This window comes from Silurus meridionalis, chromosome 27 (genome assembly GCF_014805685.1).
Source record: "Silurus meridionalis isolate SWU-2019-XX chromosome 27, ASM1480568v1, whole genome shotgun sequence".
NCBI lineage: Eukaryota > Metazoa > Chordata > Actinopteri > Siluriformes > Siluridae > Silurus > Silurus meridionalis.
In genome coordinates, this window is record NC_060910.1 from 10,917,808 (window position 1) to 10,932,931 (window position 15,124).

Consider the following 15,124-nt stretch of genomic DNA (forward strand, 5'->3'; position numbering starts at 1 on the left):
TTTGAATCTGAATTAACTGCAGGACAATGCTGCAATGTGTTCATCCCTGTGTTCTGGATATTCAACCAACAACCAAATCAATCAGTCAATAAATCAATTAATCAGTAAATTTGAATGCAGTACAGTACACATTTTATAGTATATGTTAATGCAAATGATATTATAATCAATATATATTTTTTTTAATTATTTATTTAGCTCTGTCCTTGAGTTAGATCTTTGTGCTTTATAGATACGTCTAACAAAGATTTTTTTATTTTCTGTCCCTTTTCCATCATCTTCTTCCTGAGCAATAAATGAAACCAACCAGTATGAAACAAAAAAAAAGCTAAATAACAAATAAACCAAAAAAGTTATTTGACTCAGCTTGAGCATGACAGGAAAAAAAGAAACACTAAAGAAAAACTTTCTTTGGAAAATTATAGCTCAGAGGTTAAGAACTTATTGTAAGGTCATGAGTTTAAAATCCAAGCATCACCAAGCTGCCCCTGTTGCGCAAGGCCTTAACCCTCAACTGCTCAGCTGTATAAATGAGATCACTCTGGATGTTTTATACATTTTGTTTCATACCATTTGCAATTTTTTTCCAGTGAATAAATGTGTTGGATGAGAAGAATTTATTTGATTAATAACTGTATACAGATATGTTTTTTGCAAATCTGCACTCTTCTATATATAAATAACCTACTCATCAATGCAACAACTATTGTTCATGTTTGGAACTATTAACAAGCTCAAAGCCTGCCAAAACCTTTTTAAATAATCATTTGAAATGGCATTCAGTCAATGCCACTGTTTGAAAGTTTTTATATATATATATATATTTACATATACAGACATATTAATTTCTTAATATGCACGTGTATGTGTGGGTGTGTGTATGTATGTATATATATATATATATATATATATATATATATATATATATATATATATATATATATATATATATATATATAAATATATATATAAACTCTGCCAATGTACACATCCGGCTTTTTAAGCGAAACGTGTAGAAACATAGCATAGTTAATTTTTTTGGTTTACATGATTTGAAATGCCATAATTACTTTAAAAAATTTACAAGAATATTTAGTATTCATGCTCTATGTTGAGTTAGGTTTTGCTAATAGTAAACATACATTTCCATTAAGCATCCATATTTGTCCCTGCCTATGTTAATTAGAATATTAGAAATGTACATATATACATATATACACGTGTGTGTGTGTGTGTGTGTGTGTGTGTGTGTGTGTGTGTGTTTGGTGTGTGTGGTGTGTGTGTGTGTGTGCGAGCAGATGCCACACAGATCTTAAAGGAATCCCAACCTTTTGTCTGAAGATGGGAGAGACTTTGGAGGTTCTATTCTGATAGCAGGATCCCATTCACCTGGAGGCAGAACTATGACCTCATCCAAGAACTCATCGATACCAGCAAGCAGATCTTGTCTGTCCTTGGCTTTGTACGCAATATCATGGAAAACCTTCATTGTGAACATGTTGGTCAGGATTCATATAAAAATGAAAACAAAATAAATACAGCATATACAGTGGAACATTACTTATTTCTCATACCTCGTCAGACATAAGGGTGGCGATGGCTCTACCAATTTCATGATATGACTTGGCTTTGCCTTTGGGGCCTAAAAGAATAAACAGGAACCTGTATGGAAAAATGCACCTTTTTAGTGTACATATGACAATCATTTGAAATGGAAGCTGAGGTGAAACTATTGAAATGAATAAAAAAATTTGCTGCTCATGGCGACCAGCAAGGTTTTCTTCATTCTAATTGTTATGCAGCTAATCAGATTGTTCATGGCCTGACACTTGAGCTTATTTAAGTTTTGTCTTCATGAGCAGCCAAGGGTTTTTAGATAGCAAAATGTTTAGTGACCTCAGAATTATAAAGTATGGGTTAGGTCATACCTGGTTGGAACTGGCACTTCTGTTAGTGCTCCCAGCATGACAGCCTGCTGTAACCTCACAAAGGCCACAAATGGTGCATCTAGGAAGTCCACTTCACCCACTAGCACATTTGAGGCTTCGGCATCCCTGGGCAATTTCTTCATAAACTTGTTCTTCAGCTGAAAGGACATATATTGTAGCAATTTAATGGAGCTGACAAATACAAAAAAAGAAGACTGCGTAAGTGTGCACTCTATTGTTTTATATGCCAAAGCAAGACATTCATTCTGGCAGATGTATTCCAGGGAATGGCAACAAGTCTCCATTTGTCCAAATAAGGCTGCTGTTTAGCAAGTGCCTATCCCTAGTGCTGCATACCATTTCTTTTTCCCGCAAAAACCATTGGTAACGTCAACAATTAAAGGAAATGATGCCATTCTTATAATGTCTTGCTCCCACTACTGCTGCCGTACTGGAGGACAACTTCAAAGCTCATTCCTTTTGCCACTGAAGTAGTGCCAGAGCTTAAAATTGACGGACTAAAGATAATTATCACCCCACAGCTCTAACCCTGTCCACTCCTGTAACACAATGTGCTTTCAGACAGCTTATCTCTCATTTCTAGCTCCAAGGTCATCACTGCTCTCGACATTTCTGTGAGCTGTTAATTTTGCATAAAACAGCGTGATTAAAAAAAAAAAACCTTTCTTTAACACTTTCTCTTCGGTTACATAACTGTCATACATTGGTCTCTTATTACCACTCCATATTAATAACAGTCATTCATTTTCCATGGAGTATTAATGACTGTATTAATACGTATAAAACCATAAATCTAGATTGAAATTAAATGTCTGCTTCGTCATTCACTGACCCTAGACAGTTCAATAAAAAAAAACATTATGCAAAGCACAAAACAACTTTTCTGTCTATCTAAGAAAGTCACTAATCTGCTTTTTGTACCATGGGGCAGCAGAAGCGTCGCAACGGTAAAGCGACATCTTATACAAGACAGTGAGATTTACTGTTCACTTTACTGAAACAAAGCGCATACTGGACCATAGATCACGTTCAACATTTAAAGGGGGTTGTAACCAATGACATTACAGAAACTGAAGAGCATTAAATTACAGATACTTTGTCAAGATAAAAAGCTTAACAGCTCTGAATGGGAGTGCAAATAGTGTATTTATAAACAGCACTAACCAGACTGACAGTAAGATTAAATTCCTCTACACATAATTATATTAAACATAAAGTATCCATGTATGAAAAACTATCCATGCACATCTCACAAAGGCCATATCCACATCTGCAAGAAAATACTTTTCATACACATAAATGGTGATATCAGTGTGCTTTAAAAATCACATTCAGAATATCACCATCACACTAACAGAGCTTACAGTGCCGTTTAAACAACAGAAGGAAAAATGTCAATGTTTTGAGTACCTAAAACATGGACAAATACCATTTTGAAAATAGGAAACATGATTATTGGTGCTAGAACTGCATACATATTATAATAGCTAACATATTATTTTTCAATGTAAATGGATCAAAGAATGATCAAAGAGCAATAATTACTATACAACTATGAGTGCACAGAAGGTAATAAGCAGATTACAATGGATATTAACTGTTACTTGTGTTGCTTTGTTGTGGAAATAACCAGTCTGTGTCCAGTATATGCACAAAACATTTTCACAATACGATTTTTATGGACTGATTGACAATACTGGCATCCTGTGCGAAATTTGGCACTAAATATCGCCTACACATTGTCTGCTACACTAATGGATTGAAATGTAATGTACCATTTTTTACAAAATGTTTCCTGGAATCTATTAAAACACATGATCTGAGGATTTTGCAGCCCTATACGGTGTATTTTGGATTTGCTATTTACCAACGAGTTCGTTCGTCATAACTCTGCTAATGTGGCATTCGTTTTAATTATTAATTGCAACATAGGAATATGTGGACAGGAGATTATTTAAAAAAGCAAATACCTGATCCTTTTCTGGTTTATCAGATATATCATTCATGCTGCTTGACTTCAGATTTCGATGTGCAGTGGCAGGACTACCTGAGAAAAAATGTTCAGCCCAGATATGGTTAGCTCAGTCATCTCAGCTCACACAATCAATATGAACTGGGAGCAAATCAACGAGACGGCGAGTTCAGAACAAACAGAACAGAATGGACCATTTCCATTCTGCATGAATAGCTAAAGAGAAAACCAGAAAGCAAAATCACAAGCTTGAGAGCAAAGGCATGCTATGAGGAACCATGAATACCTCACAAGCTGAACCATGCAACTCCAAAGGGCCAAAGTGCCTTCTTTAAAGGTGAATACAGGTGTGCAAGTACATGCGTTACTTTACTTAGTGAGAAATGACACACTGTTCCACACCCTTGACTCAATACGTGACACTTCTCACTTTTCACTTCTTGGACTTAATTCAGTGTTTTGAAGATTGGGAATACTTACTCGTGAGACGGACCATTAAGCTATATGAACCCAAGACTAGTCTGCTATGCTGAGGGAACAAAAAAATCAGGGGAAAAATACAGTAGTTCTGATACCACTGTGAGAATAATTATACATTTTACAGTGACTAATAATAAATAAATATATAAATAAGTAACACAACAATGGCATGGGTGTCAGTTTGATGCAGACAAAACAAACCCTGGCCTTAGACCCTGGATAATAAAAAAAAAGAAATTTATTCAGTACGCATTTATTCAGTACAAAGTCAGCTCTTTGTACTTTACTTTGCCAATGCAGTATTGCTGATAATCGCTGATTGACATCTATGTACATAATAGGATGGCGCGATGGAATAATTCTGTTATTGAATGACTGGTCTAAAGATCAAAGAACAAACTGCAATATGACCTACTGTTATACAACTGATTATTGGAGAAGATAATCATGATGTCCACTGACAACAAAGCCTCATTTTATGACAACTTGGCAGGAAACTGTACCGCCAACAATGGGGTTGAGTGGCTGGATGCAAATTGCACAAACACAAATCAGGACATTTAGTAGACAAATAGATGAGTTATTAAACACTCAGATCACACCACAGTGTAATAAACCAAACCATGCAAAGGTAAATGACATGTAGTTTAATGGGGAATTCTAGAGCAGTCACTACACTTACGAGGCCACCCGGTGTTCGGACTTCCCGGGGCTCTCAGATCTTCCTCAGAGGCATAAACTGTTAGACAAGGCACCGGGCTCTCAAATGAACTACGAGCTTTTTAGCAGCAGGGAACAGGGAGAAAGTGAAGAATGGCATTGTGAAAAAGCCAAAGCAGGGGTGTTAAGAGTCAAGTTTGGGGGGAAAAGTTGACTAAAGTTGAGATGCATTTTGTCAGATGTTGAGAAAGGAGCTTGTTTATTGGGCTAGTCATTATATAAGCTTTCAGTACTGAGAAAAGTGTTTGAGAGCAATGTTACAATATATAAGCAAATTAGAAGTGTCTTAGGAAGGCGATGCCACCACAAGCCAACATCTTTAGAACTGTATTACAGCAATGAACTCTTCCTAATATATATATATACAGTACAGACCAAATGTTTGGACACACCTTCTCATTCAGAGAGTTTTCTTTATTTTCATGACTATAAAAATTGTAGAGTCACACTGAAGGCATCAAAACTATGAATTAACACATGTGGAATTATATATGGAATTATATACATAACAAAAAAGCGTGAAACAACTGAAAATATGTCATATTGTAGGTTCTTCAAAGTAGCCACCTTTTGCTTAGATTACTGCTTTGCACACTCTTGGCATTCTCTTGATGCCTACTTTGAAGAACATACAATATGACATATTTTCAGTTCACTTTTTTGTTATGTATATAATTCCACATGTGTTAATTCATTGTTTTGATGCCTTCAGTGAGAATCTACAATTTTCATAGTCATGAAAATAAAGAAAACTCTTTGAATGAGCAGGTGTGTCCAAACTTTTGGTCTGTACTGTATTTATATATATATACACCCTGGGTTGGTGTTTTGAAGATGTGGCATCTAGCTGGTTACTTACATTTTATTCCAAAACCTCCCATAGCCACTAAGCTGAGCTGAGTTCTAGTGCATATGATTTTTTCATAAAAAATTTTTACCATTAAATTTACAGTAGCTAGGGTCAGGTTAATCCAACAAAATCCATAACACCATCATAAGCTAAAAGTATTAAAAGGTCAGCTTTAAATTGAAAAGTGGTCCTAAACTATTAATTTCCTTTTATCTGTATATACTAATCTGTATGAGACCCTTTTAAGACAGACAGCAATATATACCATATGCACCTCATAAGTACTCATATGTACTGCTATTTTAAATCATAAAGTTTTATACAGCACTAAGAAAAATGCTTTATAGGTACAAGAACTTTGACCAGGCCATTGCCTTGTGATTAATATTACTAATCTAAAGGTAATAAATGATTGAGATTAACCCATACGTAACAAGCTACATTCTCAACAACATTATAAACCGTCTTACTGCTCGCAGCATGTAAAACATTGATGCACACACAGAGAGAATTTCATTAAAGGTATACTCCAGACTTATTTAGTCTAATATCCATCAGCCGCATGTATAGTGTTTAGTGTATATTGAACGATAGTTCCACTGGGGATTTTTTCATTAAAATAAAAAAGCCACCTTTAATGGATAACTAGGGACAGCTCAATTCTATTAAGTAATACAGCTGTCATAAACTTACAGTAAAATTCTTTGAGTAAAAATACATAATTTATAATTTGTAAACTTGTAAAATTGTTCTTAGCCAAGGTTTCAACAGTGGAACAATATTTAATCATTCTATTTCCTAATTTCAAGTAAATACGTTTCCTTTTTTCCATTTTTATTTATACAGAACAGGCAGCGGATAGAGATTTCAAGAGTAGAGTATTCCTTTAAACAATATTAAAATAGGACAGTGTGATTTGTTTCTATAATGTACTAAAGACATCATTTAACTGAGTAGTCAAATCAATTCTGCCAAAATGTATTTTGCTCGTATTAAATTACATTAGCATGATTCATTGAAAACATAAATGATTGTTTAATTTATGGTGATTAGTATATTAAGGATAATAAAGCTTGTGCTTCACATAGGAAAAATTTGTTTTTTCTTGTTTATCAAATTGTTTTATAATTGTTTTTGAAGGAAAATCAGCTTATAAAAAAGGAAGAAAGAGAAACAAAAAAATGTAGTTTAAAAAAAAAAAAAAAAAAAAGGTTCTGCACCAAACTGGCACCTGTATTACCATTATCCATGTTGGAAAACATCCTACTTGCACTGGAGACCGTCTTGCCAATGTCGGCCAGGGAGCGCAGGTTGGATTTCTTGGTTTGGTGACGATGTTTCCTTAGCAGGGTATAGGTGACTTTATCCTTCAGGTCTGGCTTCAGAAGGCCAGAATCGATCTGATTGTCTGTAATCATCTCTACAAAGGAAACCGAGAAAGTTGATACAGCTTGCCTTATTCAATTCATATTCAGAGTTTATAAATAGGTAATCTGAACAGTGTTACACTTTTAAAAATCCTAAAAAAATTGTGTCTTGCACAAATGAAATGGACCACAGGCATGCTTTAGACTGGATCTAGGCAGCTTTTACAAGGAACTAAGAAGTAAGTATTGTGCGTAGTGTGAATTTATAGTGTGAAATATATACAGCATATTGTCTTTTTACATTACATAAAAATGTTGCATTTTTACAAAGTTAAAAATTAAAATAAATGCGTTAAAATGTGCGTTATGGCTAATAGGGTCAATAAACTAAAATGTTTAAACACAAATTAATTAAAGGACTGAGTCTGTTATCTACATAAAGCCACTACTGAAATTAATAAAAAATAATTAAAAGATTCATGATTTCATAAACAGATTTACAAACTTTGTCAGGCAGGGGATTCTGCAAAGATGGTACTTCTTTTTAAGCAAAGGGTTCTGTCCTACATGAGCTTTGCACAATCCCCAAACAGAAGATTTAGGCCAGCAGGGGCCTTTTCCAACCAAGAGATTCGGCCCAACAAGGGGCTTCTGCCAAAATAAGGCTTTGCAAAGCCAGAGAATTCTGCTTGACATGGGGCCCCATACCACCTAGGGGTTTCATCCTAATACAGGGCTTCTACTCAAAATTTGGCTTCTATCCAAAATAGATCTCTTGCCAAAGCCCAATATGAGGCATTGGTCTGTGGAGTGCCATTGGACCTCACTTAAAACTTTTTAGAAAAAGTGAAGAAGCACATCATAGTGTTCTCACTCCATGGTTGGTAGCTGGTGTGCCTAACTGGTTAGATGGGAACTGGACGAGAGAAAAAAGAACCAGAATGCCATCTTATATGGTTATACTTCACAATTGACTCATTTCGAAGCCAATATATATGTCCCATAGACCTTCTGATTCCTGATAAATGAATTGGATAAAAATGCTTTACCCACCCACAACCTGAGGCAGAGTGGAAGCTTCCAGATCCAGCATGATGGTGCCTTTCTCTATACACGTCCTGAGCTCAAACAGACTGTGCAAGGAGAGCGTCGCCACATGAGGTTTGCTCCAGCGCTCGCCACCCTTTTCAACCTTTTCCTCAAACTTGATCCACCTGAAAATATTCAAGAACAGAGAAATAATAAAAGATGCATTCACACATGGAAATCAAACACTGAAATATATCCCCCACTTTCCAACTCCTACCTCCTCAATAACTCTACATCTTGTGCAGATCTGATGTCTGACAGCTGAAGCTGAGTTGAAAAGCAAGCATTTGTACTTTTGCTAGTGTATAATTAGTCATGTATTTAAAAGAACAACCCTTGAATCTAAATTACTCTTGCCATGAAAAGCTTATATATATATATATATATATATATATATATATATATATATATATATATATATATATATATATATATATATATATATATACATATAAAATCAATAAGCATATACAAATACAAATTCTCACTTTAGCTCATTTTGGGCAATGACATTAAAGCTGTTGTGGCTCAACACATGTCATTGTGGATATCCAACATTCAGGTAAATATTTGTTAAATATCAACCTGGCAACCAAAGATACAAAACAGAATTAGCGTCTTCAAGTAAGATCAAGCCTTGTAGCTTATTATGTGTTTTGCAAGAATGGCTTGAATCTCACAGTATAAACAGTATCTTGCTTATATGCAATCGTAAACACTGCTTACTACACACACAAAACATTTTTTTAAATATTTTTATCTATTGTCTCCCGCTCATGTGTGGCAGTTAAAAAAATTATTTTCCCAAACATATCATGTATTAATTAAACATGTTTACTGAAAATGCACAATTAAAGACCAGGAGAATTAGAATCTCAGATTCTCTTTTGTGGCAAGACTGAGATGCTTTTCTGTTCACCACATTTGTAAAGAGTGGTTATATAAGTTACTTAAGTCTTTCTATTAAATTCAAGCCAATCCTGCTTCTACTCCGACCTGTTTTTTTTAATAATCAAATTACTGCTCAGTAATGTTTTTTGTGCGTTTTCAGACCACTATGTATCAACTTTATCAACTTTAGAAGGTAAAAATCACAAGAGATCAGCAGTTTTTCAAAATACTCAAACCAGCCCATCCTCCATTCTGATGTGAATATTAACTACAGCTCTTCATCTGTATATGAATAATTGTATGCTTTGTGCTCCTGCCACATAATAGGCAGGCTGTTTTAATTGCAGAAATGAGCAGGTTTACAGGTATGTTTAATACCAAACTCTGTATAATGATATTATATTTTTATTTGCTTCCATAATATTGGGTGGCCTCTTTAATTACACAATTTACTACTATGAATACATGTTATCATTAGAATAAATATGCAAACCAAAAATCTTCAAATGTCAACATCATCAAGAATTGTAGCTCTAACATTCATCCGTCCCAGCTTTTTGAAAGATAAGGATTAGCTAAGAAAAAAATTGCATTTTTTTGGAAAACAATTTAAGGGAAATAATCTCGTAGTGATCCAGGACTTTGTATCCTACAGGAGCTGTTGAGTTGCAAAGCACCGTGAGTACTCAAAAAAGAAATACCCACTGGAACATGCGAGGCACATCTAAGAGGACAACATGACTCCATAATTGATGTGTGTGCTATGAGACTTCTCTTTCATCTGAGACCAAAGACCTGTGTATAGGACTATATACTATGTCAAGAAGAAATATGTGGGAACTGCTGCTCCTTTTGTGCAAGTATAATGATTAATGCATTTAAGATGTAGTCAACTAGCATAAAAAAAAAAAACTGTTCTTAAAAACAACAAAGCCAAAATGTGTTGGTCAGCCTGAGTGGTACAACTTAGCATATTGGCACCAAACTGGTACTGGCAACATGCCACAGACAAAAAAAGTTTTATTCATGAGTTTAAAGCTTTAAATGTGACGCTGTACACTGTCCATCCATCATTTTGTAATGGGTAATTACCGGTAGTTTTCTGCTAAAATCTGCTATTGCTAATATATAATTATATCTGTTTAAAACCTTGAAATTTCACAAATATTTCTACACAAAACTCCCGGAATAGAAAGTTTAAAAAAGCTTCAAGGGGAATATTTAATCTGTGTTGTTTCATGAGTAATCCATGAGTAAATGATACCCTTGTTTTTTTTTTCTCTAACCAAATTCTTAATGCTTATATGGCAAACGCTGACATTACTAATAAAAAATATCCATTTAAAACCTCAATATCTTCACAAAAGTTACAGTGATAAAAAAAAAAGTCTATGATTTATGAGAAATGTTTCATTCTTTAACACAGTGTTGTTAAGAATTGTATTACTTCCCTTCATTTCTATCGTTCCAATCTTTTATGCTGTTTAGAGACTCCTACCTGGCTGTTTCCTTCCATTCCATCTCCTGGCCATCCTCAGAGAGGAGTTCATCCAGCTCGGTGAAAAGCTGCGGAGGTGCTGGCCCATCATCGTCCTCACCCAGCATGAAGCGAATTCGTTCGGCTGCTGGAGAAACTGTGAGGGAGAAAATACTTTTGATCAGAGGTTGATAAGGATGTCCATGGCCCCGTGGCTCACCTTTAGCCACTAAACCATCGGGCTGGACTTTAACCACCTCCTTCTCAGGTGGAAGAGGAATCTTCACTTCAGACACATTCTGCTCTGCACTACCATTCTGATCAAGCATTTTCTTTTCCTCCTCTACCTCGCTTTTCTCCACGTTATTATTGTCCGATGTGTTCTCCGGCTCATTCTCAGTAGTCTCCATCTCTCAAAACCCTGGAAAAAAGTTTTTTCCTACAAGTGACAGCTTGGGCTGATCTGAAGATCGGTTAAAGAGGGATGGAGGTTCAACTATCAATCCTCCAATCCCTAAGCAAAGTGCACCTGGACCTTCATTAGAGTCTTCTGTCTTGTTTGCTGTCTTCAGTCCTCTGTAGTGCACTGACACCTGGGTAGTTCAAAATCGGGGTCCCTCGTCTCCTGACTGCAATAGCCCACCCCTCTGCTGCTCCATCAGTACCCCCTTTCGCATTGGCCCAAAGTTCTGGCACCCTCCCCTCAGCTCCTCATCAACAATTAGGAAATGTTTCCAGAAAGGTTCAGTCTGTACAGAAAGGCTTTGCTTTCATTCACTTTTGTCTTCTAATTTGAATATTAATCAGGCATCAGTGCCCACTAAAAATGTATCACAACATTCAATACAGTGACAAAGAAAAAAAAAGTGAAAGCAAGAGCAAGAGGAAGAAATGGGAATAATTATAAAGACAACAATTAGGTTATTTTTCACAGCCAGATAAGCCAACACTGACAAAAAGTAAGCTTCATGTTAAAAATGGCATCAAATTACCCAAATTTTAATGCATTCAGTCATATTTCCAAATGTTTTTGTTAACTCTAATATGAGCCATATTTAAGACTTCAAACACTTCATACAATAGGATTAAGAAAGTTTTTTTGTGGTACACTTGAACTAGGGATGTGACCCAGAATGAATACATTATCCAGGCTGAACAGATAAAGTGTTCTTTTCAAATAGAATTGAACATGTAAATAGGACATGCATTATGGTGTTTCTTTGTTAGTGTTTTTATAATGCTTGCCAGAAGGTTCACAGGGCATCTTACTGAAACTGGAAGATCCCACAAGGGATGTGACCAAAAAGTTTTGCAAACAGGAGGTTTTTACTTTCATGCAAGCGTGAGCGAATTAGGTAGGACGCTCATTCAACAAACAAAGACACTAGCATTTCTATCTCTGTTTTATCCCCTATGTGATTCCCAGGCACATGGTAGTAAACTGTGGTACATATAAAAAAAAGATCAAGATCAAGTGGGATCAAATGACAAGATCAAAAGTGTAAGATCACCTGATAAAATACCTGATCTTTTTCGGTCAAATCCCGTTAATGAAATGAAATTAAATCTATGTCTATTTTTTTTTTTTATTCAAGGATTTTTGTTCAGCTCATCTATGAACACTTCAATGTGAACACTATGATGTACTGCATGAACTGCAGTAATGTGTGTCAAATCATTTGCTTCCCACTCGACAAATTTTGTCACACCCCTTATCTCTCCACTTTATCTGCATCCCCTGGTGCTGATGTGACATGTTCAGTCATGTGATACAAGCATACAGATACAATTAGATACAAGAGAATCTTGGTCATATAGTTGCATGCTAATGCTAAAACCATCCACATTAGTTTGCTGGTCCTTATCAGACTACTTTTAAGAAATCGTTTTTGGACAAATGAATCACAGGACAAATTAAAACATGAGTTATTCAGCTTTTGATCATTTATGGGTTTGTAATGTAATACAATCTTTACTTCATAGACTGACTGCAATGCGAAAGCTGAAGCTGGGCTAAAAGCGCTCAAAAGAACGTTTTATCCTTTTCCAGAAATCAATATAAGCATTTTTCGAAGCATCTCACATTGAGACTCATTGATTTCCTGAGCACAACAACCGAGCAGAAGCCAGAGTCTGTTACAACAAGACTCATTTAGGTCACTTAGTTGTTCCACTACCAAGTCCCCAAACACTGTTTCCCTGAGCTGCATACAGACTATATCACTATGGATGCCATGGACTGAGCCTTTGGACAGAAGTTGCTAAGCAAGCCTCCAATAGAGATGGGTTGAAGGGAGGGAGCAAAACAGAGACGAGTGAGTAGTTCAATATGGGAGACTAAGCAAGAGATGGGAATGAAAATCGCATCGTTCAAATGCATTTCAATGCTGCAGGCTTTGTCGCCAAGAGCCACAGGCCTGCACAAAGAGGACTTTGTCCGTGAAACCAAGGGCTCATGGGAAAAACAAGGGGAGGGAGAGAATGCCCACAGCCCAAAGTAGGGCTTAGTGGAGCTGCCACTCCAGTTGGACAGTCTTGATCTCACTAAACCTTCCATACAATATCACCTATACAGTAAATGTGGCTGCATTCTTCAGGTACTGCAACAGCAGGTAAAAATGGCAGGAAATATCCACTGATATTTACATGGACATGTCAGATCTTAATTTTTACATGATTCAAAGTGAAACCTTTGTATAATGTGCACCGATTTAATACTAAGAATGGATTATTCAGGAAATGTAACATGCTTATATCTGAGTTCCCAAACGTTACTGCAGGGCTGATAAATGCAGCACGTCATCACTATTAGATTAGAATTATGACAAAAGTGGTGAAAGCCAGATTATAGGTTTTGATGTGAGTGATAATGTGTTAGTATGAACATGGTGTACTGGCCCCTATCTTCAATCCACACTTCATATAACAATTATGGATTCTATGTACTCATGTCTTTTTCATTTGTCTAAAGTTACATATAATGTTGTGAAACACCCATAAACCAGTTGTTTCCTATTACTACTTAAAGTATTTTAGCAATACACACTCATGCCTTCGCTAAATTCTCTTTTTTCCCCCACATGTAATATAACCCAGAAATGCAGCTTGTTGTGTTACTTAGGAACTAAAAACTGAAAGGTCTTTAAAAAACTATTCACACTTCTTACTATTACAATGGAATTGATATCAAAGCCATATCAGTGATTCAACCTTTTTCTCTTTGATTAGTACTAGAACATTTTAATCTGTTGATTATTAGTCTTTTTATGTAATTATGTGCCTAATTCACCATTGAGAGAAACAATTATAATCCTGATGTGGACTAACCATAGACAAACCTGACATAAATAAACAGGCAGGCGCTGCAAATAAAAGATAACAGGAAGTCTAGGTGTTTTCAAATAATCTCCCTGTTGAAAGCCCTGTTCCAGTTGTCTGTTAAAACACTGTACATCTCCTGCTGGAAGTAAATAGGACAAGGACACTGGCATTGTATCTTGTCCTGGCAACACACTCTGCCTGGAAGCATCCGATTAGCTACATATCATGACACAAAGACGACTTTACAATTCAGTTCCGGATTCAATTCTGTGGTCCGCATTCACAGTTTTTCTTGTGACAAAGTAGAAATAACAAAAAAGGAAAGAAAAAAAGAAAACAGTAATGGCACATGGGCACAGATTGTAGAACTGTGACAAAAAATTGTTATAAAAAAAAATTATTACTAATACCTGACTAAAACATTGTTACACTGTTGTAAGTCAAGGGACAATACTATAGAAATGAAATTGACTGCTTGTCAGTGTTCAGACCATATGCCACACACTGCAACAAGTCGGTTTGCATGGCCATCATTCCAGAAGAAAGCCTCTTTTGAAGCTGGCTTACAAGAAAGCCTATAAACAGATTGCTGAAGACAACCAGTCAAGCAGCATGAATTACTTGAACCATTCCCTGTGGTCTGATGAGACTAAAATAAACTTGATTGGTTCAGATGGTGCCCAGCATGTGTGGTGACGCCCTGGTGAGGATAAGCTGGTCAAGCATGGTGGTGGTCGCATCATGGTCTGGGGCTGCATGAGTGCTGCTGGTACTGGAGAGCTGCAGTTCTTGAGAAAAACATAGATTCCAACAAGTTCTGTGACATTCTGAAGCAGAACATGATTCCCTCCCTTCAGAAACTGGACCGAACTCTAGTTTTCCAACATGAAAACAACCCCAAACACACTGCTTAGATGACCTCTGCCTTGCTGAGAAAGCCGAAGGTGAAGGTGATAGAGTGGCCAAGAATGTCTCCAGACCGGACCCCTATTGAGCACCTGTGGGGCA

At 36.2% G+C, this 15,124-nt stretch overlaps 1 protein-coding gene across 6 annotated transcripts in view; it reads right to left on the reverse strand.

Annotated features, from left to right (window-relative positions):
• The window catches only part of slc4a4a (solute carrier family 4 member 4a), a 64,840-nt gene that overhangs the window by 23,684 nt on the left and 26,032 nt on the right, over positions 1–15,124 (reverse strand). For 2 of the 6 annotated variants that reach the window (XM_046841906.1, XM_046841909.1), the window contains exons 5-11: positions 10,817–10,952; positions 8,392–8,552; positions 7,212–7,391; positions 3,920–3,996; positions 1,929–2,086; positions 1,575–1,662; positions 1,329–1,483 (exon numbers count right to left, since the gene is read on the reverse strand). In XM_046841906.1, the coding sequence (XP_046697862.1) occupies positions 1,329–1,483; positions 1,575–1,662; positions 1,929–2,086; positions 3,920–3,996; positions 7,212–7,391; positions 8,392–8,552; positions 10,817–10,952 (955 nt within the window). Of the gene's footprint in view, positions 1–1,328; positions 1,484–1,574; positions 1,663–1,928; positions 2,087–3,919; positions 3,997–5,083; positions 5,180–7,211; positions 7,392–8,391; positions 8,553–10,816; positions 11,435–15,124 lie in introns of those variants that run through there. The other 4 variants (XM_046841911.1, XM_046841910.1, XM_046841905.1 and 1 more) reach the window with 4 other exon arrangements.